This window comes from Rana temporaria, chromosome 2 (genome assembly GCF_905171775.1).
Source record: "Rana temporaria chromosome 2, aRanTem1.1, whole genome shotgun sequence".
In the NCBI taxonomy this organism is placed as follows: domain Eukaryota; kingdom Metazoa; phylum Chordata; class Amphibia; order Anura; family Ranidae; genus Rana; species Rana temporaria.
This window is the reverse complement of record NC_053490.1, coordinates 135,288,155-135,312,111: the sequence shown is the minus strand read 5'-3', so window position 1 is coordinate 135,312,111 and position 23,957 is coordinate 135,288,155. Positions and strand designations below refer to the sequence as shown.

The 23,957-nt window shown below is 44.3% G+C and overlaps 1 protein-coding gene across 1 annotated transcript in view; it reads left to right on the top strand.

Moving 5' to 3' along the window:
- The window catches only part of KCNH3 (potassium voltage-gated channel subfamily H member 3), a 171,746-nt gene that overhangs the window by 122,853 nt on the left and 24,936 nt on the right, over positions 1–23,957 (top strand). The window contains exons 11-13 of the mRNA XM_040341150.1: positions 13,214–13,463; positions 14,250–14,467; positions 15,497–15,744. Of these exons, the coding sequence (XP_040197084.1) occupies positions 13,214–13,463; positions 14,250–14,467; positions 15,497–15,744 (716 nt within the window). The remainder of the gene's footprint in view (positions 1–13,213; positions 13,464–14,249; positions 14,468–15,496; positions 15,745–23,957) is intronic.

The following is a 23,957-nucleotide window of genomic DNA, read 5'->3' as shown; positions in this document are numbered from 1 at the left end:
AGTAATGGCAGTGATCTAAATTTTTTATCATGAATGCAACTTTATGGCAAATACATCGGACACTTTTGACACATTTTTGGGACCATTGTCATTTATGCAGAGATCAGTGCTATAAAAATGCACTAGGTGGTGCTGAAGTGGTTAAGTGTGTCCTAGGGAGTGATTCTAAGGCCCCGTACACACGACCAAACATGTATGCTGAAACTGGTCCGCGGGCCAGTTTCAGCATACATGTTCGGTCGTGTGTAGGCGCGAGCGGGCCGAATTCCAGCAAACATTTGCCCGCCGGGCCTTTTCCCAGCAGACAAATATTCCTGGACGTGTTTTAAAACCGTCCGCTGGAATCCTGCCCGCTCGGACATGTACGGTCGTCAGTACAGACCTACCGTACATGTCCGAGCGCCCGCCGTCCCTCGCATGCGTCGAATGACTTCGACGCATGCGTGGAAGCCTTTAAATGGCAGGCCCGCCCACGTCGCCGCGGCGACGACGCGGACACGCCCCGCGTAATGTTTACGCGCGGACTTCTGTACGATGGTTAGTACAACCATCGTACAGAAGCCCTCTGGCAGGCATGTACGGTGAAAACGGTCCGACGGACCGGTTTCACCGTACATGTTTGCTCGTTAGTACCCGGCCTAACTGTTAGGGAGAGGAGCTACCAGTGACTACCAGTGACACGTCAGCAATCACTGTTCCCGATCACAGGGAACAGTAGATCTTTACTTGTTTATGAAGACATCCCCCTGTTCTGCCTTTGCCGACCGCAATCGTGGGCCGCCCGGGAACATCGGGTTCCCGGGACCCGCGGGCGCACTCACGAGGCATGCGGCTGGGCGAAAAATTCAAAGGGACATGCAGGTACGCCCATTTGCTTGCCCGTGCCATTCTGCCAGCGTATATCAGCGTGCGGCGGTTGGCAAGTGGTTAATGTCCATGGGACATTTTACAACCTCTCCTGAACAATTATAACGATAATAACCAACGTTTAAAAAAAGTCTGTTTTGCCGCGTTTACATGCCGCATTTAGCCGCGGTTGCATTTAGAAGCGTTTTTTTCCAAAATAGTAAAAAAATGTATTAGAGTTACTGCGTTTGCATGCGTTTACAAGCTATTACAGGCGTTTGGCATTTTCAAATGCCTCTGAACATCCATCCTGAATGCTATGTTTTTACTTTCCAAAAAATGCTTTTAAACTCAACTGCCTAGAAAAGACTATAAACAACCCTGTGTACATGTACTAATAAGATAGAGGAGAGTTTAGGGCAGTGGTCTCAAAGTACTGGCCCGCGGGCCATTTGCGTCCCGCGAACCGGTTATAAATGGCCTGCAGGCAGGGCGGAGGGTGCCACAGAAGTGGGGGGAGTAGATTTCCTTTACATGCAGAGTAGCGCAGGAAGTGTCTCTGTCATAAGTTCACTTCCCTGTCTCACGCTGCGGCTGCTCCCCGCCCCCCCCTCTCTTCTCGTCCATCCCCATTTGCTTGTGATATGACCTGGGATGGACGAGAAGAGAGGGGGGGCGCCGGGGGCGGGGAGCAGCCGCAGCGTGAGACAGAGAAGTGAACTTATGACAGAGACGCTTCCTGCGCTACTCTGCATGTGAAGAAAAAAGACAACAAGTAAACGCTGACCTGTACCCCATGTACCCTGATTGTGCCCTGATTGTGCCCCATGTGCCCTGATTGTGCCCCATGTACCCTGATTGTGCCCCATGTACCCCGATTGTGACCTCATGTTCCCCATGTACCCTGATGTGCCCCATGTACCCTGATGTGCCCCATGTACCCTGATGTGCCTTAATGTGCCCCATGTACCCCGATTGTGCCCCATGTACCCCGATTGTGCCCCATGTACCCCGATTGTGCCCCCATGTGCTCCATGTACCCCCGATTGTGCCCCATGTACCCTGATTGTGCCCCCATGTGCCCCATGTACCCTGATTGTGCCCCATGTACCCGGATTGTGACGCCATGTGCCCCATGTACCCTGATTATGCCCTCATGTTCCCCATGTACCCTGTTTGTGCCCCATGTACTCTGTTTGTGCCCTCATGTGCCCCATGTACCCTGAATGTGCCCCATGTACCCTGATGTGCCTTAATGCGCCCCATGTACCGTGATGTGCCCTGATTGTGCCCCATGTGCCCTGATTGTGCCCCATGTGCTCTGATGAGCCCCATGTACCCTGATGTGCCCCATGTACCCTGATGTGCCCCATGTACCGCATGTACCCTGATGTGCCCTGATTGTGCCCCATGTGCTCTGATGCGCCCCATGTACCCTGATGTGCCCCATGTACCCTGATGTGGCTGATGTGCGGCATGTACCCTAATGTGCCCCATGTGCTCTGATGTGCCCCATGTACCCTGATGTGCTGGGCTCTGTACCCTGATGTGCTGTGTCATGTGCCATGTGCCCTGTCCTGATGTGCTATGCCCTGATGTGCCATGTGCCTTGTCCTGATTTGCCGTGCCCTGTACCCTGATGTGGCCTGTTGTGCTGTGCTCTGATGTGCTGTGCCCTGTACCCTGATGTGCTGGGCACTGTACCCTGATGTGCCCTGATGTGCGCTGTGCCCTGTACCCTGATGTGCTGGGCTCTGTACCCTGATGTGCGCTGTGCACTGTGCCCTGTACCCTAATGTGCTGGGCTCTGTGACCTGATGTGCTGTGCCCTGATGGTGAGTGGTCAGTGTGTAGTGGTCAGTGCGGTGTGTAGTGGTCAGTGTGCAGTGTAGTGGTCATCGTGTAGTGTAGTGGTCATCGTGTAGTGTAGTGGTGAGTGTGTAGTGTAGTGGTTATCGTCTAGTGTAGTGTTCAGTGGTCAGTGTGTAGTGTGTAGTGTGCAGTGTAGTGGTCAGTGTGCAGTGTAGTGGTCAGTGTGCAGTGTAGTGGTCAGTGTGATGTGTAGTGGTCGGTGTGCAGTGTAGTGGTCAGGGTTAATAATGCATCCACTGACACCAGTGCTGGGGGTAAAAATGCGTCCCCTCCGCCCTCTGCTGGTGGTAATAATGCGCTAGCTGACACCAGTGCTGGGGGTTAATAATGTGTTCGCTGACACCAGTACTGTTGTTTTTGAAGTTTGAAAGTCTGCATGCGGCCCCTCATGGGATATGAAAACTTGTCTTGTGGCCCTCAGGTAATTTGAGTTTGAGACCCCTGGTTTAGGGGCAGCTGAAAAAAATGCCCAACTGCTCTTAAAACGTCCATTTACCAGCAGCAGTGTACATGAAGCCTTGCTGGTTTTAGTAATTACTTAAGACTTCAGACTTAAAGCTGTGAAGGGCAGGTGCAGACATTCACAAAGCCCACTCACACTCCTATAGCAGATAATGCAAGTCTGAAAAGGAGGGTTTCACACCACTGGTATCATTCACGAGAAACTTTGAGAATTGGAGACTGCTTAGACAGAACATGGTTCTTCCAGGCGGCTGGCCAGGACTTGAGCCAAGGCAGAAGAACATTCGAGCAGAGCTGAATGGGCAGGCACCCGAAACTGAAAAAAATATTCCCTCCACTCCGACCAGCACATGATTATCAGAAAGGGGCACAGATAATGGAAAAAAATACACCCCTCTAAGCTAGTAGGAGCGGCGGAGCGCGGGGGGGTGTAATTAAGATTTTTTTATTACTTTTTTTTTATTCTGCACTGATTGTCTTTGAAATTACCCCAGCCCCTGTTCAAATCCGGGGACAAAACAAGAGATAGACTTGGTCCGGGAACAGTGTCCTCAATCCGGGGATGTCTGGTCACCCTACCCCACCCCCCTTTACATCAGATGTCAATAGGGTTGCCACCTTTCCCTCAAGCCAAACCCGAACACTTTAGCGGCGCATGGCAGATGGTATACACTATAGGATTTTAAAGACCTGGAGGAGAGCAATAATGTGTCACGCTTAACGTGGATGGCAACTACTGGTACCATCCACTGCCCTACTGACACCGTCCATCTCCCTCCCCACAGACTCCCCTTGCCTTATTTCAGCCCCCCCTCTATTAGATCAGGGAACCCACCCATCAGTGTCCCGCCTTCTATTGTGTGGGGAGCCTTGGGGAGAAGTGTGTCGACAAGACACAGGATTCAGGACACATCCGAACTGGTGCACTCACTCACAGGGCTGCTGTTAGCAATTATTGGGGCCCCATACAGCCATCCCCAAGGGCCCCCCACCCCCTGAGGAGAGAAAGAGAGAGAGAGAGAGAGGTGGGTAGGCAAGCTGATAGAGCAGATGAGATCTCAGGAGACACACATCGTGACTGTGAGGCAGGACTCTGGCAGCAAGCAGGCACGATTATCAAAACAGTCCAGCCCTGCCCCCGCCTCCACATGTGACCAGCACCAGCCCGCAGGGCCAGTCACAGACCCCCATGTCTGCCACCCGGCCCGCCCCGCACATGGCCCGTTTGGCCAATCACAGGGCACCCGCTGGCTCAGAGCGCACCGCTGTGTGACAGTGATAGCGGGCACGGGATAATGCGCGCCGCCCCTCTAGATGTTGCGGCCGGGGACAGAGATCCGGCTGACACTGGCCACAGGATGGTATAATGTGTGCCCAGGTTTCTAGCGGGTGGAAACCCAGGCACATGTGTCAAAACCCGGACTGTCCGGGTCAAAACCGGACAGGTGACAACCCTAGATGTCAAGTGCCCCCCCCCCACCATCAGTAGTCAAGAGCCCCCCACCCTCCCTTACATCGCAGTGCACGCCCCTTACCTTGTGCTGCTGCCAGGAAGAAGCTTTTGGCGTAGCTGCAGGAGAGGAGCAAGGGCCACATGAAATGACCTGGAGGTCATTAAATATAAAACTCGTGGACAATGGAATAAATGGAGGCTATTGAAAGAAAAACAAAATGGCATGTAAGGAAAGAATAACTCTGCTAGGCAGGAAAATGGGAAATAAGTAACAAAACTGTAGGGTAATGATAACAGTCGGAGGGAGGAGGGAGGGGGGGTAGCAGGCTGGGGTGTCTCATCATTTTTTTCCCCCTTTTTTTATCTTTTTTATTTTTTGTTTATATTGCACCACCTAATTGGACCAGCCCCTAGATTAGGGACTGCCCACTGAACCATTGGGCGGGAGGGTTAAAAGTGGGTAACTTACCCTTGGGGGATTTAGAAGCAGGAGGGAGGGCAGGGGGGAGATAGTGAGGGTGGGATAAAGCAAAGTGGGCAAAGGGGGATTAGGGTTTTTTTTTTTATCTTTTCCCCTTTTTTTTTTTTTTTCTCCTTTTTTTTCCCTCTCCTTTCTCTCTCCCTTCCCCTCTCCGCCGGAGATGGAAGGATTAAAAATAACCTCCCTGAACGCAAAGGGACTCAACGTCCCTGAAAAACGCAGGATGTTGCTGAACGATCTGCGACATTCAGAGACATATATTGCCTACATACAGTAGGTGAACCCGATTTTGTGTCAATCTCGCTCTCTTTCTCGGCAAGATTGAGCACCTACGAGCCCCATCGCGGGAGCCAGCGCCGAGCTGGCTTGCCGCGATGGAGACAGAGCCGTCATAGAAGCGACGGGAGATCCGACTTGGATTCCCGCCAATTCTACACGCGTGCGGCGTTTGTTATGAATCCTGAGGGGGAAGTCCCCGCCGGATTTTAAATAAAAATCCGGCATGGGTCCCCCCCTCAGGAGCATACCGGGCCCTTAGGTCTGTTATGGGTTGTAAGGAGAGCCCCCCTACGCCGAAAAAAACGGCGTAGGGGGTCCCCCTACAATCCATACCAGACCCGTATCCAAAGCACGCTACCCGGCCAGCCAGGAAGGGAGTGGGGACGAGCGAGCGCCCCCCCCCCTCCTGAGCCGTACCAGGCTGCATGCCCTCAACATGGGGGGGTTGGGTGCTCTGGGGCAGGGGGGCGCACTGCGGCCCCCCACCTCAGAGCACCCTGTCCCCATGTTGATGAGGACAGGGCCCCTTCCCGACAACCCTGGCCGTTGGTTGTCGGGGTATGCGGGCGGGAGGCTTATCGGAATCTGGGAGCCCCCTTTAATAAGGGGGCCCCCAGATACCGGCCCCCCCACCCTAAGTGAATGAGTATGGGGTACATCGTACCCCTACCCATTCACCTGCAAGAAAAGTGGTAAAAACACAAATAAACCACACAGTGTATTAAAATATTTTATTTTTCTGCTCCGGAGGCCGCCCCCTGTCTTCTTTATTAGCTCTTTTACCAGGGGGGGCTTCTTCTTTGACGTCTTCGGGTGGGTGGGGGCCGCCGTCTGGTTCTCTTCCACCGCCGGGGGGGGGTGGCTTTTAAAAAAGCCCCCACCCCCCCGGCGGGTTTCCTCCGGCGTCTTCGGCGGGGCTCTTCTTCTTCCGCTATCCCGACGGGTCTTCTCAACTCTCCGGGGTTCTCCTTCTGTCTTCGCCGCTCTCCGTTGTTGACTCGGCGCACCCCGGTTCTTCGTCTCGCTGTCCGGTGTCTTCTTCCGTGCTGTACGTCTTCTCCTTCCGTGCTGTGATGAGTTCTTCTTCCGTGCTGTGACGTCATGTTCTTCACTTCTCTCCTTCTCCCGATGTTGACACGCCGGTCCTCCTCGCTGAAATGACGGATGCGCGCCTTGCATCGGACCTATATAGGCCTCACAGTCCCATCATGCTCTGTACCTACCCATGTGATGGTAGGTATCACATGGGTAGGTACAGAGCATGATGGGACTGTGAGGCCTATATAGGTCCGATGCAAGGCGCGCATCCGTCATTTCAGCGAGGAGGACCGGCGTGTCAACATCGGGAGAAGGAGAGAAGTGAAGAACATGACGTCACAGCACGGAAGAAGAACTCATCACAGCACGGAAGGAGAAGACGTACAGCACGGAAGAAGACACCGGACAGCGAGACGAAGAACCGGGGTGCGCCGAGTCAACAACGGAGAGCGGCGAAGACAGAAGGAGAACCCCGGAGAGTTGAGAAGACCCGTCGGGATAGCGGAAGAAGAAGAGCCCCGCCGAAGACGCCGGAGGAAACCCGCCGGGGGGGTGGGGGCTTTTTTAAAAGCCACCCCCCCCCGGCGGTGGAAGAGAACCAGACGGCGGCCCCCACCCACCCGAAGACGTCAAAGAAGAAGCCCCCCCTGGTAAAAGAGCTAATAAAGAAGACAGGGGGCGGCCTCCGGAGCAGAAAAATAAAATATTTTAATACACTGTGTGGTTTATTTGTGTTTTTACCACTTTTCTTGCAGGTGAATGGGTAGGGGTACGATGTACCCCATACTCATTCACTTAGGGTGGGGGGCCGGTATCTGGGGGCCCCCTTATTAAAGGGGGCTCCCAGATTCCGATAAGCCTCCCGCCCGCATACCCCGACAACCAACGGCCAGGGTTGTCGGGAAGGGGCCCTGTCCTCATCAACATGGGGACAGGGTGCTCTGAGGTGGGGGGCCGCAGTGCGCCCCCCTGCCCCAGAGCACCCAACCCCCCCATGTTGAGGGCATGCAGCCTGGTACGGCTCAGGAGGGGGGGGGGGCGCTCGCTCGTCCCCACTCCCTTCCTGGCTGGCCGGGTAGCGTGCTTTGGATACGGGTCTGGTATGGATTGTAGGGGGACCCCCTACGCCGTTTTTTTCGGCGTAGGGGGGCTCTCCTTACAACCCATAACAGACCTAAGGGCCCGGTATGCTCCTGAGGGGGGGACCCATGCCGGATTTTTATTTAAAATCCGGCGGGGACTTCCCCCTCAGGATTCATAACAAACGCCGCACACGTGTAGAATTGGCGGGAATCCAAGTCGGATCTCCCGTCGCTTCTATGACGCGCTTGCTGGGATGTGCTGTCACTATTCCAGTGAGTGTGAGATGTCGGCGAGATCTCGGCACCCTGTTGCCGAGTATCAGCGCGACGCTGTCGTGCTAAAAGCACAATATCACAAACACCTACTGTACAGGAGACTCACTTTAGGACGGGGGGCTCCCACTATTGCAAAATAGGTTCTTCCCTTCGGCCTACCACGCAGGGAACCAGGAAGCAAAATCCAAGAGGGTTTCTATTTTGATTTCTAATAGGATCCCCTGGACATTAGAAAATTGCTATCGAGACCCAAAAGGGAGATACCTTTTTTAAAAGGGGAGATAGGAGAAACAAAAGTGACTTTAGCTACAGTGTATGTGCCTAATGTACATCAAGATACCTTTATGAGGAAGACTCTCAAAGAGTTGATGGAGTTTTCAGAAGGCAAATTAATTTTGGGGGGGATTTCAATATCCCCCTGAATCCAAAGATAGACACCTCAAGGGGAACTTCGTCTACCACAGAGGGGGTCAGACGGGGGGTTCTACGTAGATTGTACGAAATCCAGCTGGTGGATGCATGGAGGACGTTACATGGGGAAGAGAGGGATTACACCTTCTACTCCAACCCTCATCAGGTGTACTCCAGGATAGATCTCTTTATGATACCTCACTATCTCATCTCCTCTGTGAAGGAGGTGTCCATTGGCAGTATTACATGGTCGGATCATGCCCCGGTTGGCCTGCGTATCTCACTATCTGGCGCAAGGCTTGCACAGGAGAGAAGGTGGTGTCTAAATGAAAGCCTCTTGCAGAATAGGGAAGTGAGAGAAGATGTTGCTCGGGAAATCACAGAATATTTCCAAATGAATGCTACCCCCGGGAGTAATCTAGGGATGGTGTGGGAAGCGCATAAAGCGGTGATCAGGAAGTTCTTTATTAGACATGGAACGATTCTAAAAAGGAAGCGAGAACAGCAGGTTAAAAATGTATTAACAGAGATTCAGGAATTAGAACTACAACATAAAAAGACACATACCCCTCAAACAGGCAGAGAATTGAGCCACCTGAGAAGGCAGATTACAGAGATCCTACGCCTTTAAGGCCAAAGCAATAATACAAAGGGGAAGGAAAATAAACTACGAATTTGGAGATAAGTGTAGTAAACTACTAGCTGGGAAACTGAAAGAGAAGAGTCAACAAACGTATGTCCCGCAAATTAAGGGGAAGGAGGGACAATTAAAACGTACGCCAAAAGAAATAGTGGAGGAGTTTGGGAGATATTACTCCTCTCTATATAATTTGGCACAGCTACCAGTAGCCCCACCCAAAATAGAAGAATATCTCTCAGCAATGGACTTAGCTAAGTTACCATCAATAGCTCGGGCCAGTTTAGACACCCCCATCTCGATAGAAGAACTAGAGGCAACATTAAAAACTATGTAGGAAGGGAAAGCCCCGGGACCGGATGGCTATACGATAAGATACTATAAAGAATTTGTAACATTATTGGGAGGGCAGTTAGCAGAGTTTCTCAATGCAGTGGGCCAGACGGCTAAATTCCCGCCGGACGCTTTACTAGCTCGAATTATAGTCATTCCCAAAGATGGGAAAGATCCGGCGGAGTGCGGCAGCTATAGGCCGATTTCATTGTTAAACTCAGACTTAAAACTCTTTGCAAAGTTACTAGCAAGACGGATCCAAGTATGGTTACCTGAGCTAGTGGATATGGATCAAGTTGGATTCGTTCCTACACGGGAGGCAAGAGATGGTACAATAAGGGTCCTTAATCTGGTGCAAGGGGCCACAGACGGGGACATCCCTTGCGTGTTCCTAAATACCGATGCCGAGAAGGCTTTTGATAGAGTGAGTTGGAATTTCCTATTCTCAGTGCTGAGACACGTGGGCCTAGGGGAGAATATGTTAAGGTGGATTGGGAGTGTTTACACAGACCCACGTGCCTCAGTGAGAGTTAACGGGATGTTTTCCAAAACCTTCCAAATCACAAACGGAACGCGCCAGGGATGTCCCCTGTCACCGCTACTATTTGTGTTATCTTTGGAGCCCTTATTAAATAAAATACGCCAAAACCCGGATATACAGGGTATACAGATAGGGGGGAGAAGGCATAAAATAACCGCATTTGCAGATGACTGGCTGTTTACTATATCAAACCCACACGTATCTCTTCCCAATCTCGTCAAAGAAATCGCTAAATTCGGAGTGCTCTCCAACCTAAAAATAAACCAGGCAAAATCTGAAGCAATGAGGTGGGGGGGGGGGGGGTTTACCCCCAGTTGGCAGGTTTTTCCCTTTTTTTTTTTGATGATTATGTTGATTTTAGGTTTAGGGAGGGGTTAGGTGGGGTATAGGAAAGGACAAGGGAACAGAGGGGGGGAAGATGTGTGAGGTTAATACAGTGGTATTAAGAAACGGGAAAATAAGTTATTGATAATAAGTAGGCTGGAGTGGGAACAAGGTAAGGGGTCCAGGGAGGTACTGTTTTTGGTTTATTCTTCTTAAGTTTCTGGATCCCCTCTTGTTTATTTGCTAGCCCTTCATAAGATTGTAGTGATAAGAACTATATGTTTATGTATCCATGGTATAGGTTATGTTAATCTTCTGTGAACTTGTCCATAAAAAAAATAAAATATTTAAATATGAAAAAAAGAAATGACCTGGAGGGCCAGATTTGACTTGTGGGCCTTGTGTTTGACAAATGTGACCTAGATGGTTAAAGGGACACTAAAGGAATTTTTTTTTTTTTTTTTGCTAAATAGCTTCCTTTACCTTACTGCAGTCCTGGTTTCATGTCCTCATTGTTCATTTTTGCTCTAATCCTTCTCTGTTCTGAACACTTCCTGGTTGTCTGTTTCCTGATGAAAAAAGTCATGGGAGCTTTCTCTCTGTGGTCACTAATCAAGGAGGTGTGATTACTGTGTGTCTAAAACCCCTCAACACCAATCAGTTTAGTTTTCCAAACTATCACTGCCCTGTATTGGCTCTGTGCAGCAGAGAAGCAGCAAACATGCAAAAATGAAACTGAAACTACAGGTACATTATATGATTGATTTTTATCTATTTTTAATCATTTTTAAAAGGAATCAGTTAACTATTATGTCTCTATACCCTGTAACCAGTCATTTCAGCAAAAAAAAAAATGTTTTCCTTTACAACTCCTTTAAGGTATAAAAAAAAAGCTATTGTCAACATTGGATGTATTGTTGCTATCTATCAACCAGCCCTATTTATTGGATTTACATTTTTATTCAGTATTTCCTATGCTCATTTCTGTCAAGGGTGAAAAGAGTAAACAAATACCAGTATTGTACACGTTATAATGGTCTATAGTTCTGCAGATTGTTTTATAAATAAATGACACCAAGGATCACAATTCAAAAAAGCAAAAGGACACACTGACCACAGCAGCTATCAAATGCTTGAGTCTGACATGCATTGAAAATGACAGGTTGAGGCCTATAGGTTGCTATAGGCAACATCTGTAGTTTTAATTCCCCTACATAGCTCCCAACTCTCCCTGATTTCGAGGGACTGTCCCTGATTTGGAGCAATGTCCCTCTGTCCCTCATTCTCCTCATTTGTCCCTCATTTTGGTCTGATCTATATAGTTGTATATAAAATACACTTTTTATCTATCAAAAAGTGTTTCCCAGTGGTAAACTTTTCATCTGATTTCTAAATTGCTGCATTTGTAAATTCCAAAAGCCAATATAAAGGAATAGTGGTGATAAAAAAGCACTTGTGGGTTTTATTTTTTGTACAATTCTCCTTTAAGGGGGCGTGGCAAGGGGTGTGTCCTATGCCTGCATACTTTTGCTGATAGATGTCCCTCATTCCCATCTCAGAAAGTTGGGAGGTATGCCCCTAGTTTATTTTCACAGTGCAGATTTTATTGCTGATTTGAGTCTTTGTCTAGGTGTACATCTATGTGGCTGCACAGTTTTTCAGGCACCTTTTTGCAGTGAATTTTGTATGCGTTTTTGCATGCAGTTTTAATGCAGTTGGCGTTTTTTTTTCTCTTTAAACACACTGTATATAGCTGGTTGCTAAGGATGGGGCTGGGAAGCCGGCCGACGCGTCCTTAACAAACGATGAGTCATCAGCTGAAGCTGAAAGCTGAATGTAAAAAATAAAAAAAATAACTGCTGTAAATTTTTTTTGCAAAAGTCCTTTATTAACCACTTAACCCCCGGACCATATTGCTGGTCAAAGACCAGGCCACTTTTTGCAATTCGGCACTGCGTCACTTTAACTGACAATTGCGCGGTCGTGCGACGTGGCTCCCAAATAAAATTGGTGTCCTTTTTTTCCCACAAATAGAGCTTTCTTTTGGTGGCATTTGATCACCTCTGCGGTTTTTCGTTTTTGCGCTATAAACAAAAATAGAGCGACAATTTTGAAAAAAATTAATAATTTTTACTTTTTGCTTTAATAAATATCCCCCAAAAATATATAAAAAAATATTTTTTTCCTCAGTTTAGGCCGATACGTATTCGTCTACATATTTTTCATTAAAAAAAATTGCATGGGAGAAGACAGCACAAGAAGAAGACGACACCGGGAGTTGACGACTCCAGGAGAAGATGGCTCCAGGCTTCTTATTTAATAAAGGAATAATTTAATAAACAAAAACCGGCTCTTGTATTTTGTAAACCTTTCACTGCTTTTGGTTGAATGGGTAGGAGGGCCGGGATATGGGGGCCCCCTTGTTAATGGGGGCTTCCAGATACCGATAAGCCCCCACTCGCAGCCCCCGACAACCAACGGCCAGGGTTGTAGGGAAGAGGCCCTTGTCCTTATCAACATGGGGGCAAGGTACCCCCATGTTGAGCACGTGGCCTGGTATGGTTCAGGAGGAGGGCGCTCACCCGTACCCCTCCCTTTACTGAACTGCTGGGCCGCATGCTCGGATAAGGGTCTGGTATGGATTTTGGGGAGGACTCCGCGCAATTCTTTTTTTTATTTTGGCGTGGTGGGGTTCCCTCCGATTCCTAACCAGACCCAAACGGCCTGGTATGGACCTAGGGGGGAACCCTACGCCTTTTTTTTTTTCACAATTTTTTTTTGCCGGCAATTTTTTTTCAACATTCAGCTTTCAGCGGGGAAGCCCACTGATGACTCATCAGTTGTTGAGGAGGCGACGGCCCTCTCCTTAGCAACCAGCTACATACAGTGTTTTAAATGGAAAAATAAAAAAATTAAAATGCAAAACACTTTAAAAATCGCACCACAAACACAACACTTGCATTTCTGGTGTGATTCCATTGAAGTCTATTACATGCAAATGCAGAGAAAAGTCCCAGACCCTTTCCAAAAATGCACCAGCCTCAAAATGCATAGATGTGAACCTGTACCATAGGAAACCATGTTAAATGAAATGTAGTGCCTTTCTGAAAACTGCAAAACGCACAAAAAAACGCATTGGTGTGAATATGGTCATATTGTATTCTTTCACACTCTGCAGCTCCTGCACAGTCTTCCAGATGAATTACGAGCTGACATTGCCATGCACCTCAATAAGGATCTATTGCAAATGCCACTCTTTGCCCTTGCCAGCCGTGGATGCCTGCGTTCTCTGTCATTGAACATTAAACCCTCCTTCTGCACGCCTGGAGAGTATTTGATCCGACAGGGAGATGCTCTGGAATCTTTATACTGTGTGTGCTCAGGATCCATGGAAGTACTCAAGGATGGTGTTGTCCTAGCAATATTAGGTACGTGCTGAGATCAAAACCTGTTTTGTTCATTATTTGTAGGGATGAGTTGACCAGATAAAAAGTTTGAGCGAATATGCAAACCCTATTAGGTCTATGGGACATGAACGTGAAAAATCAAAAGTGCTAATTTTAAAGGCTTATTTGCAAGTTATTGCCATAAAAAGTATATGGAGACTCGGGTACTGCCCCAGGGGACATGTATCAATGCAAAAAATAACAACAACAACAATTTTTTCAGGAGCTGTAATTTTAATAATGCCTAAACTGTGAAACAATAAAAATTAAATATTCCTTTAAATATCATACCTGGGGGGTCCCCTTAGTCTGCCTGTAAAGTGGCACATCTGTGCAATGTGTAGAACAGCGCCACAGCAAAATGACAATTCCAAAGGAAAAAATTGAATTCAAAATTGCTTGCGGCTGTAATGTATTGCCAGCTCCCGGCTATATAGATGAAAAATCAAGGAAAAAATCAGCATCCCCCCCCCCCCCCCATTCCATACCAGGCCCTTCGTCTCTGGTATATTCATTCGAACACCCAAATGTTCGAGTCGAATTTGCGTTCGATTCGAACATCAAGACCATCCCTAATTATTTGCAAGTGCTAAAGGTTTTTTTTTGTCCAAGATTGGAGGTGACATAATTGAACATCCATCTTATAGTCCTACTGAAACATGTACATCAGTGGGCAGTTACATTTCTGACCCAATGAACATATTCCGTCATTAACATAATATAACATTTTGTATAATTTTAATAATTTCAGTTTATTGCTCTCTGCAGGTAAAGGTGACCTGATTGGCTGTGAGGTCTCTTGTGAAGACGCTGGGATTAAAACAAATGCAGACGTCAAAGCTTTGACTTACTGCGACCTTCAAGGGATCAGTCTGAAGGGTCTTCGTGACACTCTGTCACTCTATCCAGAATATGCTCATAAATTCACAGGTCAAATTGTACACCAGCTCAGCTACAACTTGGGAAGCAGCAGATGTGAGCCAGAGGTAAGTCAGTGAGAGACCACCACAATTCGAAATATATATTGAGCAAACAGATGAGCCAGACTGGCAGCTAATAATCTTATCAGTTATTGCACATGGTCACCTAGGTGAAAAGTATTAAATTGCGCACGAGTCACCTGCTAAATAATCCTTGGAGATGCTGTACCTTCAAATAACAAAACAGATATAAAAATCCAGAAGAGACATGATAAATGGGTACTAATAAAAGCTTATTTACCATTCATATACAAATATATACATTGCATGCCACCACCCACTAAAACAGAAACAACTTTTTCTATGATACACGTGGCACTGCTCAACCTATCCAAGCAATCAAGTGTGCGTCCTTGAAATGTGGAAATGTAACACAATCCTCAGTTACTGCAATACTGTCCATCAAATGTACATTGAAGATATCAACAGGGAGGAAAAAATAGACTTTTTGCAGCATCTGCCATCTGTTCGCATACTAATCATCTTCAGTGGATAACGTCAGTACATTGATTATTCTAAAACCACCCCCATTTCACTCTGCAGCTTGCATAACCGAGCTGCTAACATTAATTTTCCAACTTAGTAGATAGGTGGAAACCGTTCAGAAACAAGTATAAATATAAGTAAGTCAATAATGGCTCCAAAGATCTCTAGTTTACTGAGATATATTGGTGTATTTTTGTCAGTGGCTAGCCCTGCAGATTTGTTCAACCTAGGCACACCCTTCTGATTACTGAATATATGTGCTGTGCTATATCCAGGCCATCCTACATATTACCATTATCGATTATATGATTTTTCAATGGTGTAATTTGTTTTTTTGCCTAGAGTTTAGTTTTAAGGTTTTCCAGAAAAAAAACGTAGTAATGTGGAAGTGCCTTTAGGACAGCAATTGTAAAGCTAGTGGGGTCTATAGTGTGTTTTTTTTTTTTGAGTGTCTAATAGTGTTTTTCGCCTTGTTTATATATGGTTTTGCTCCTGGAAATAATTTTCAATAATTCTGGAAATAACACTATGCCTTTACCTTCCTACCAGACTCAAATCCATACCGAACACTCTTCAAGGACAGATCTGCGAGACCAAGCTTCCCCAAATTTAAATACTTCAGCCCTCACCCCAAAGAACTCCCCTCACCTCCGCCTCTCTCCATCTCGATATTCTAGCTGCAGTCCACAGCACAGATCTCAGGAAGTGACTCCAAGGCGTACTCCTCACAGGGTGACCACTACTGAACTTCACATACCACTAATGTCCCAATCAAGGCCTCCAGATCTGAGCCCAAGGTACAGTACAGATAACAAAGCTTCTAAGAATTTTCATTTTTAAGATCACATTTCATTCATAGAAGCTATAGTACTGGCTTTCTATGAATGAAGCAGCTGGAAAGAAAGGGTGACATAGTCATAGACTCTTGAGAGTCTGTGACAGCTTCCTCAGTTATGTTAACCATAGCCGCGCCGGATGATTACGATAATGGTGGGAATGCATGGATGGAGCAGCATTTCTCCTAACAAAAGAGGCATCGTACAAGGATCACATCCTACTGTAAGCTTTGTCCCTTTTGCTGATTTTGGTGGTTTTTATTTTGTCTGCACTTAGGCTTTAGGTAGAACTGTGGCCAGACTATAGGCATTCAACTATAAACAAATCCTCATTGACCTATGTAGCTGTCAACAGTGTGGAGCAATTCATCCTCAAAAAGATTAAAGGGGTAGTAAACTGTAATTTTAAACTTGCTCCTACAGGTAGGCTTAAAAATAATGTATATAGAAAAAAGAGAGGTCAACTGCTCACTAAATATTAAACATTACACCAAAATAGTTTATCTGGCACACTGTGTATATAGAGATCCCTCGCGCTAACGGAACAAATGTGAACCTCTAAAACGTATATACGTATTGAAATTGCAGCAAAACCTATTAGTGTTTACAGTACACAAAGAGTACACAAATTGAAAATAAAGTGATCTAGCGCAAAATAAAAAAAAAACATAAATAAAGTGCATGAATAATCCACTAAGTGAATAAATGCAAATGTATAAAGTGCACATGTGCAAAAATATATATGGCACACTGTCCCATTTATTGTACCAAGAGAGAAAAAAAAGCAAAAAAGAAAAATGACTGCTGCACACCCTTAAGAGTTATTACTACGTTTTATTAAATATCAGAAAATAGAGCATAAAAGGCATTAAAAACACACAGGTAACCAATAATGGTATAGTACCCTAGAAGTGACCTGAGAATACACTCACAAAAGCGAGACGGCAAAAATCAGTGACAAATTGAAAACTGGAGCTTGATCATCCAATAAGGAGATCTAAGTCCATAACTCACCCATTCACCCTCCACACAACACAAAGAGACCCCCCACCCCAAGCACATATAAAACCCCCACTGCTATCAATAATCCTAAAGATTTCCACACCATGCGGTGGTTCCCTGTAACTACAGGTGAAAGTACCACCGTCTAAGTGGGAAAAGTTGCAAAAAAGAAAAAGCTCAAAAATGGGGAGATGAGAGGGATCCACTATATAGTGGTATAGTAATACTGCTCAATTGGAGATAAATGGCAAGTGATAAATCAGATGAGAGAGATATAGTCCCAGGGACCGCAGACAATTCTACTAGGCTGGAGAAAAAAAGTGGTATATATATATATGTCTCTGCTCTTCAGATGGGTCGCCGCATCTGGCGTAAACAGTTATTCAATTTCCATCAGATAGTAACTGATAAGGAGGCATTCAACAAAAATATATATTTGAGACACTGTAGTAGTGATCATTAAGTATCAGAGTTCACCTATGCTGCACTTGAGAGGACTATGCAACAATGTAGCCACAATTGATTGACGGGTTCCCATTACTTATGGGTAGTGTCCATTCTAATATATCAAGTAGATATGTCCATCAGATATTGAAATCTTGTTGAACTGCTAATGGCAATTAGGCTTACATGAATATTGGATGTGTTGATATATACACTGTTGGTGAGCAGATAATTGATCAGCATTCCACAGAAAATAAACGGTTGAAGTTGTACTCACTGTTGGGCTGTTATGTGTAGCTCAGAGTTGTAGCTACCACATCAAATCTGTACTCACGTGCTGCCAGAGAGATTTGCAGCCGAGCCATCCATCCATGTGTAGCACACAGAGCCTGAAGCACTCCTCATCAGTGCAGTAATGATAGGTGAATGATATAGTAATGTCCAGTATAAAACTGCAATTATACAGTGTCTTCAATGATGTTAGGCAAATACCAATCTCCAAAGTTGAGAATAAAGAATGTATTAGGTCTCCATGGGGTCAGTCTCTCCAATTTGAGCGTGCAAGTAATGTTCAGATTGCACTGTTCATGTCTCCATGTGATACTTTTCCTTAAGCTGCTTAGTGGCTCAAGGTAACCATGTTACCGAGCTCCAAAAGAAAAAAAAGCACTGAGGTTCAAAATGTGCATCGGGGGGTCCCTGTACCCCAAGAGTTTACATGTTTCGTTCCTTTAGAACTAGGAACTTCGTCAGAACTGGGGGGCTATTGATCTTTACCTCCTATAAAAAGGGAATTCAGAGCTATCCATAATTAACCTAGATGTCAATCAGGTGTAATCAACCCATTATCTCATTTAACCATTAGGTTTACCTGGTGCTCTACATATCAATTTTAAATATACAATTAAAAAGAAACCCATAGCCAAAAAACCTATGTTGGTGTGCGCTGTCACATACAATCTATTCCCAATAGGAAAAACGCATTCATACACACTGCATCCATGCATCCATATAGTACATGTCCAAATAATATTTTTTAAAAATTTGAAACATATCGTATCCAAAAAGATCCATCCACATACCATCCGATTCCTATTTCACAAATATATCCAAATCGCAGAGGAAATTCTTTTCCATATTCTCTGGCAAGTGCATTTAACCACCAGGCAATACACTGCTTGGAATCTCTATGGAACCAGAAAAGGGATATGGATGGAGCACAGATAGAGAGGTGAGGGGTATATACATACCCAGTGCGACTGGAACACCCGGTCAGTTTCTATAGCTATGCATATCATATCCCATAGTAGATCAATATTCCCTACAAAAGCATAGGGCGTATCACTATCAATTCTACACAATGCATATGCATGCGATATACTCTTCACATATAGTATTTATTGAAAAAGTGGATCATGGTCGCACAAACATGACATTCAACATACTCACTACATGTGTGCGCATAATACATACACTCAAGCGTCCATATAATACCGATCGAATAATCACATTTTACATCCGGCTTTCCCGCATTTCTATGTTCCATGCTTGTCCATATCGCATGGTCTGTCCCCAAGTCTTCCGATTTTTATTTCACAGTCAGACTTATATAGTACATAGAGCATTAGATCGCAATGGTCACAGACAGCACCTCACCTTCAGGATCGGTGTTCAAAGTGTAGTAAAAGACGTGTCTCTATCAGTTATGCATGAATTACAAAAAACATTGCAAAGATGAGTCGCTGTTTAACCCCTTAGGCATCATACAATCCAAAAGAAATATCCATTTAGCTTCCTTTTGTTGTAGGATTTTGTCCCAATCTCCCCTTCTATTTGATAGTTCCAGTTTGTAGATCACCATGCATTGCATTCCAGTGGCCACTGATTCATGGTGGTCCATAAAATGCATTGCTACCGGTGATGTATCATCTTTGCCTATTATGCTTGATGTGTGTTGGCCTATTCTCTTCCTAAATTCCCTGATAGTTTTTCCTACATAGATCTTGCCACAAGGGCAAATTATTTGGTAGACCACAAAAGTTGTAGAGCAATTGACAAAGGGTTTAACTTTATATATATTTTTGCCTGAAGAATTTTTAAAAGAGTTAGTTTTCATAACGTATTTACATATTGAGCAATGTCCACATGGGTGCATCCCTCCAATGTGTTTAGCAAAAGATAGTGTTGTTTGGCCCTTTATGCTTCCTCGAGTGTATTCACTGTGAACTAGTGTATCACCTATAGTAGGTGCACGTTTTGCTATCATATTGGGACGAGGACCCAATATTTGTTTCAGTTTGTTGTCTAACATTAGCAAATGCCAATGTTTACCCAAAATTTGTCTTAGGTAGTCCCAGTGAGTACCATATGTAGTCACTAGGCCTACCCTCTCTCTGTCCATTTTTCCTTTTCTTTCATCATCCGGTTCTAGACCCAGGATTTTTTCACGTGTTTGTTTCACTGCCCTTAATTTTGCTTGTCTAATTGTAGAATTAGGGTAGCCTCTTTTCCTGAATCTCTGACCTAGCTCCTTGCTTTCTTTATGGAAGTCTTTAATTTGTGTACAGTTTCTCCGAATTCTGAGGAATTGACCAATGGGAATTCCTCTGATGAGTGCCCATGGATGATGGCTGGTGGCGTGGAGGAGGGTATTTCCAGCTGTTGGTTTTCTGAAGGTATTGGTCACAATTGTTCTTCCTTCTTTACGGATCATTAGATCCAAAAATTCAATCTGTTCCCTATCGACTTTAAAAGTGATAAAGATATTTCTAGTATTGTTATTTAGTTCACTCATAAATTTCTCAAATTCAGCTGTAGTACCTCTCCACACCACCAGGACATCATCAATAAATCTAACCCAGAGGGCTACGTGTTTCTCAAAGGCAGGGTGGTGGTAGACTTCTTGTCGTTCCCACCATCCCAAATGTAAGCAAGCATAGGAGGGTGCACATGAGGCTCCCATTGCTACGCCTCGTTTTTGACGATAGTATTTACTATCAAAAACAAAGTAGTTGTTATTTAACACAAAATCCAAGAGTTCTATTAAAAATTCATTGTGTGGGCCCGCCAAAGGGTGTCTAATATCCAAAAACTGTGACACTGCATCAATTCCGATTGTATGAGGGATGGATGAGTAAAGAGATTCCACATCAATGCCTGCTAATAGACAGTCCTCTGGTATTTCCAGGTCCTTTAATTTCCGCAGAATGTCTGCCGAATCCTGTACATATGATGGTAATTCTTGATTAAGATGTTTAATTCTCTTGTCAATATATTTGCCAATTCTTTCTAGAGGTCCACCCATCCCTGATACAATCGGCCTACCAGGAGGTTTGTGTTAAAGTTGATAACTTTAAGGAAAGAAAATTCCTTTTGGGTCAACAATCCAACCTCAAAAGCTTTTGTAAGACGGTAATTGATTTCCATGACAAGGTTTGGGAATGGGTTGTCTGGCCATTTTTCATAACAGTGGTTGTCATTTAATTGTTTATAGATTTCCTCAAGATATTCATTTTCTGGCCATAGAACCACATTTCCACCCTTGTCACTGGGTTTGATAATACAATTGGATAATTCCTTTAATTCCTGTAGTGCCTTTCTCTCACTCTGCGATAAATTGTCTACTATTGGTTCTATTTTCTCCCAATTTATCGATCTAATATCTTCCGTAGTAGCCTCAAGGAACATTTGAAGATATTTATTATTTGAGAAATTAGGGAATCTCTGAGATTTATTTGCTAGACCTGAAGGTGGTGGTGGGTCTAACATGTCTGAATTTATCCATGTATTCCCCTCCAAAAAGTCAACCACTTGGGACTCCTCAATTTCAAGTATTTCCATTCCTCTAGGTGGTTCCTTGGTTTTTCCAAAGAACATGAGTTTGAAATTGACTCGTCGTAGAAACAGACATATATCTTTATATATCTCAAATGGGTTACCCTTGTTACATGGTGAAAAGCCTAAGCCTTTTCCTAACACAGATATTTGATCCTGATTTAATGTATGTTCCGTAAGGTTAATTACATTCATATCTGTGTTTTCTGTAGCCGCGTGGTTACTCTGTTCCCCTGTAAAGTAGAGTTCCCCATCTTGGATGTATTCTGTTCTTGAGCCGTGTGTATGTCTGTTCTTTCTATTTCTCCTTCTCCTTCGTTTCTTTTTTCTACCATTATTCCCTTGAGAGTGGTTTTGTCTGTTTTCTTTAAAAAGGTCACGTTTTTTCCCCCCTCTTTACTATGGTTCCTGGGGTCTTGTTTTTGAAATCTATTGCGTGATCTACTTCTTCCTCTTTTTCTTTCTAAATCTAGAATATTCCCTGTTTCAAAGTCAGCAGTGTCACGTTGAAACTTCTTTTGTTTACCAATCTTTTGTTCTTTTTGGAAGTCCTCGACTTCCTTCTTTAGCCTCTCATTGAATTTTTTGAAATCTTCAAGATCCTGATATTCATTAAGTAATTCTACACTCTCTTTTAGTTGTATTTCTATATCATTTAGTTGTATTTTTTCCTCTTCTACAATCAGACCGATCATATGTAAACCATGTTTTACTGATTCCTCTGTCCATTTTTTTAGAAATCTCTCATTATGTAAATGGTCCGCAGGCATGATACGTTCCCTTAGACCTCGTGGTATCATATTACTTTCTATGTAAGCCTCTAATGAAATGATATTCCATTTTCTCTTTAAATGTTTGATAGTTAGATTACTATGCTTTCTAAAAAGCTGTCTAAATTCATTCTGACGTTTTGGAATTATCTGTTCATCTTTATTGAATACTGCTCTAATCTCTTTTTCTATTCCACTATCAATACAAAAAGCCATTGTCAGTGAGGTCAAATCATGTATCTATATGAACACTACAAACAAACACAACATATACACTCCCACCATGCACTCACAGCCCACACCAACACAAATGTAATTGTCTGATGGGTGAATGAGTATTCATATAAAATCAGACAGAAATGTCCATATATGTCACTATGCCGTCGCAATGAGTGAAATTCTGTGGACAAATAATTGTCATATAAATATATCCATAATGAGTGTATTCAATACCGTGAATAAATGCCTTAAATGAAATATCCAAGGATCACCTTAGTATATTGGGGCGGGACTCAACCATAAATAGGTTATACAAAACCAAGAGAACTATAAACAAAGGAGAGAAGGATATGGGAATCCCACCTATTTATCAAATATGTAGTACTCACCGATATTTTCGGGGGGTGCAATCAAAAATATAATGTACCAAGAGAGAAAAAAAAGAAAAAAAGAAAAATGACTGCTGCACACCCTTAAGAGTTATTACTACGTTTTATTAAATATCAGAAAATAGAAAAAAGACTTCCATAAAGAAAGCAAGGAGCTAGGTCAGAGATTCAGGAAAAGAGGCTACCCTAATTCTACAATTAGACAAGCAAAATTAAGGGCAGTGAAACAAACACGTGAAAAAATCCTGGGTCTAGAACCGGATGATGAAAGAAAAGGAAAAATGGACAGAGAGAGGGTAGGCCTAGTGACTACATATGGTACTCACTGGGACTACCTAAGACAAATTTTGGGTAAACATTGGCATTTGCTAATGTTAGACAACAAACTGAAACAAATATTGGGTCCTCGTCCCAATATGATAGCAAAACGTGCACCTACTATAGGTGATACACTAGTTCACAGTGAATACACTCGAGGAAGCATAAAGGGCCAAACAACACTATCTTTTGCTAAACACATTGGAGGGATGCACCCATGTGGACATTGCTCAATATGTAAATACGTTATGAAAACTAACTCTTTTAAAAATTCTTCAGGCAAAAATATATATAAAGTTAAACCCTTTGTCAATTGCTCTACAACTTTTGTGGTCTACCAAATAATTTGCCCTTGTGGCAAGATCTATGTAGGAAAAACTATCAGGGAATTTAGGAAGAGAATAGGCCAACACATATCAAGCATAATAGGCAAAGATGATACATCACCGGTAGCAATGCATTTTATAGACCACCATGAATCAGTGGCCACTGGAATGCAATGCATGGTGATCTACAAACTGGAACTATCAAATAGAAGGGGAGATTGGGACAAAATCCTGGATTGTATGATGCCTAAGGGGTTAAACAGCGACTCATCTTTGCAATGTTTTTTGTAATTCATGCATAACTGATAGAGACACGTCTTTTACTACACTTTGAACACCGATCCTGAAGGTGAGGTGCTGTCTGTGACCATTGCGATCTAATGCTCTATGTACTATATAAGTCTGACTGTGAAATAAAAATCGGAAGACTTGGGGACAGACCATGCGATATGGACAAGCATGGAACATAGAAAAGCCGGATGTAAAATGTGATTATTCGATCGGTATTATATGGACGCTTGAGTGTATGTATTATGCGCACACATGTAGTGAGTATGTTGAATGTCATGTTTGTGCGACCACGATCCACTTTTTCAATAAATACTATATGTGAAGAGTATATCGCATGCATATGCATTGTGTAGAATTGATAGTGATACGCCCTATGCTTTTGTAGGGAATATTGATCTACTATGGGATATGATATGCATAGCTATAGAAACTGACCGGGTGTTCCAGTCGCACTGGGTATGTATATACCCCTCACCTCTCTATCTGTGCTCCATCCATATCCCTTTTCTGGTTCCATAGAGATTCCAAGCAGTGTATTGCCTGGTGGTTAAATGCACTTGCCAGAGAATATGGAAAAGAAT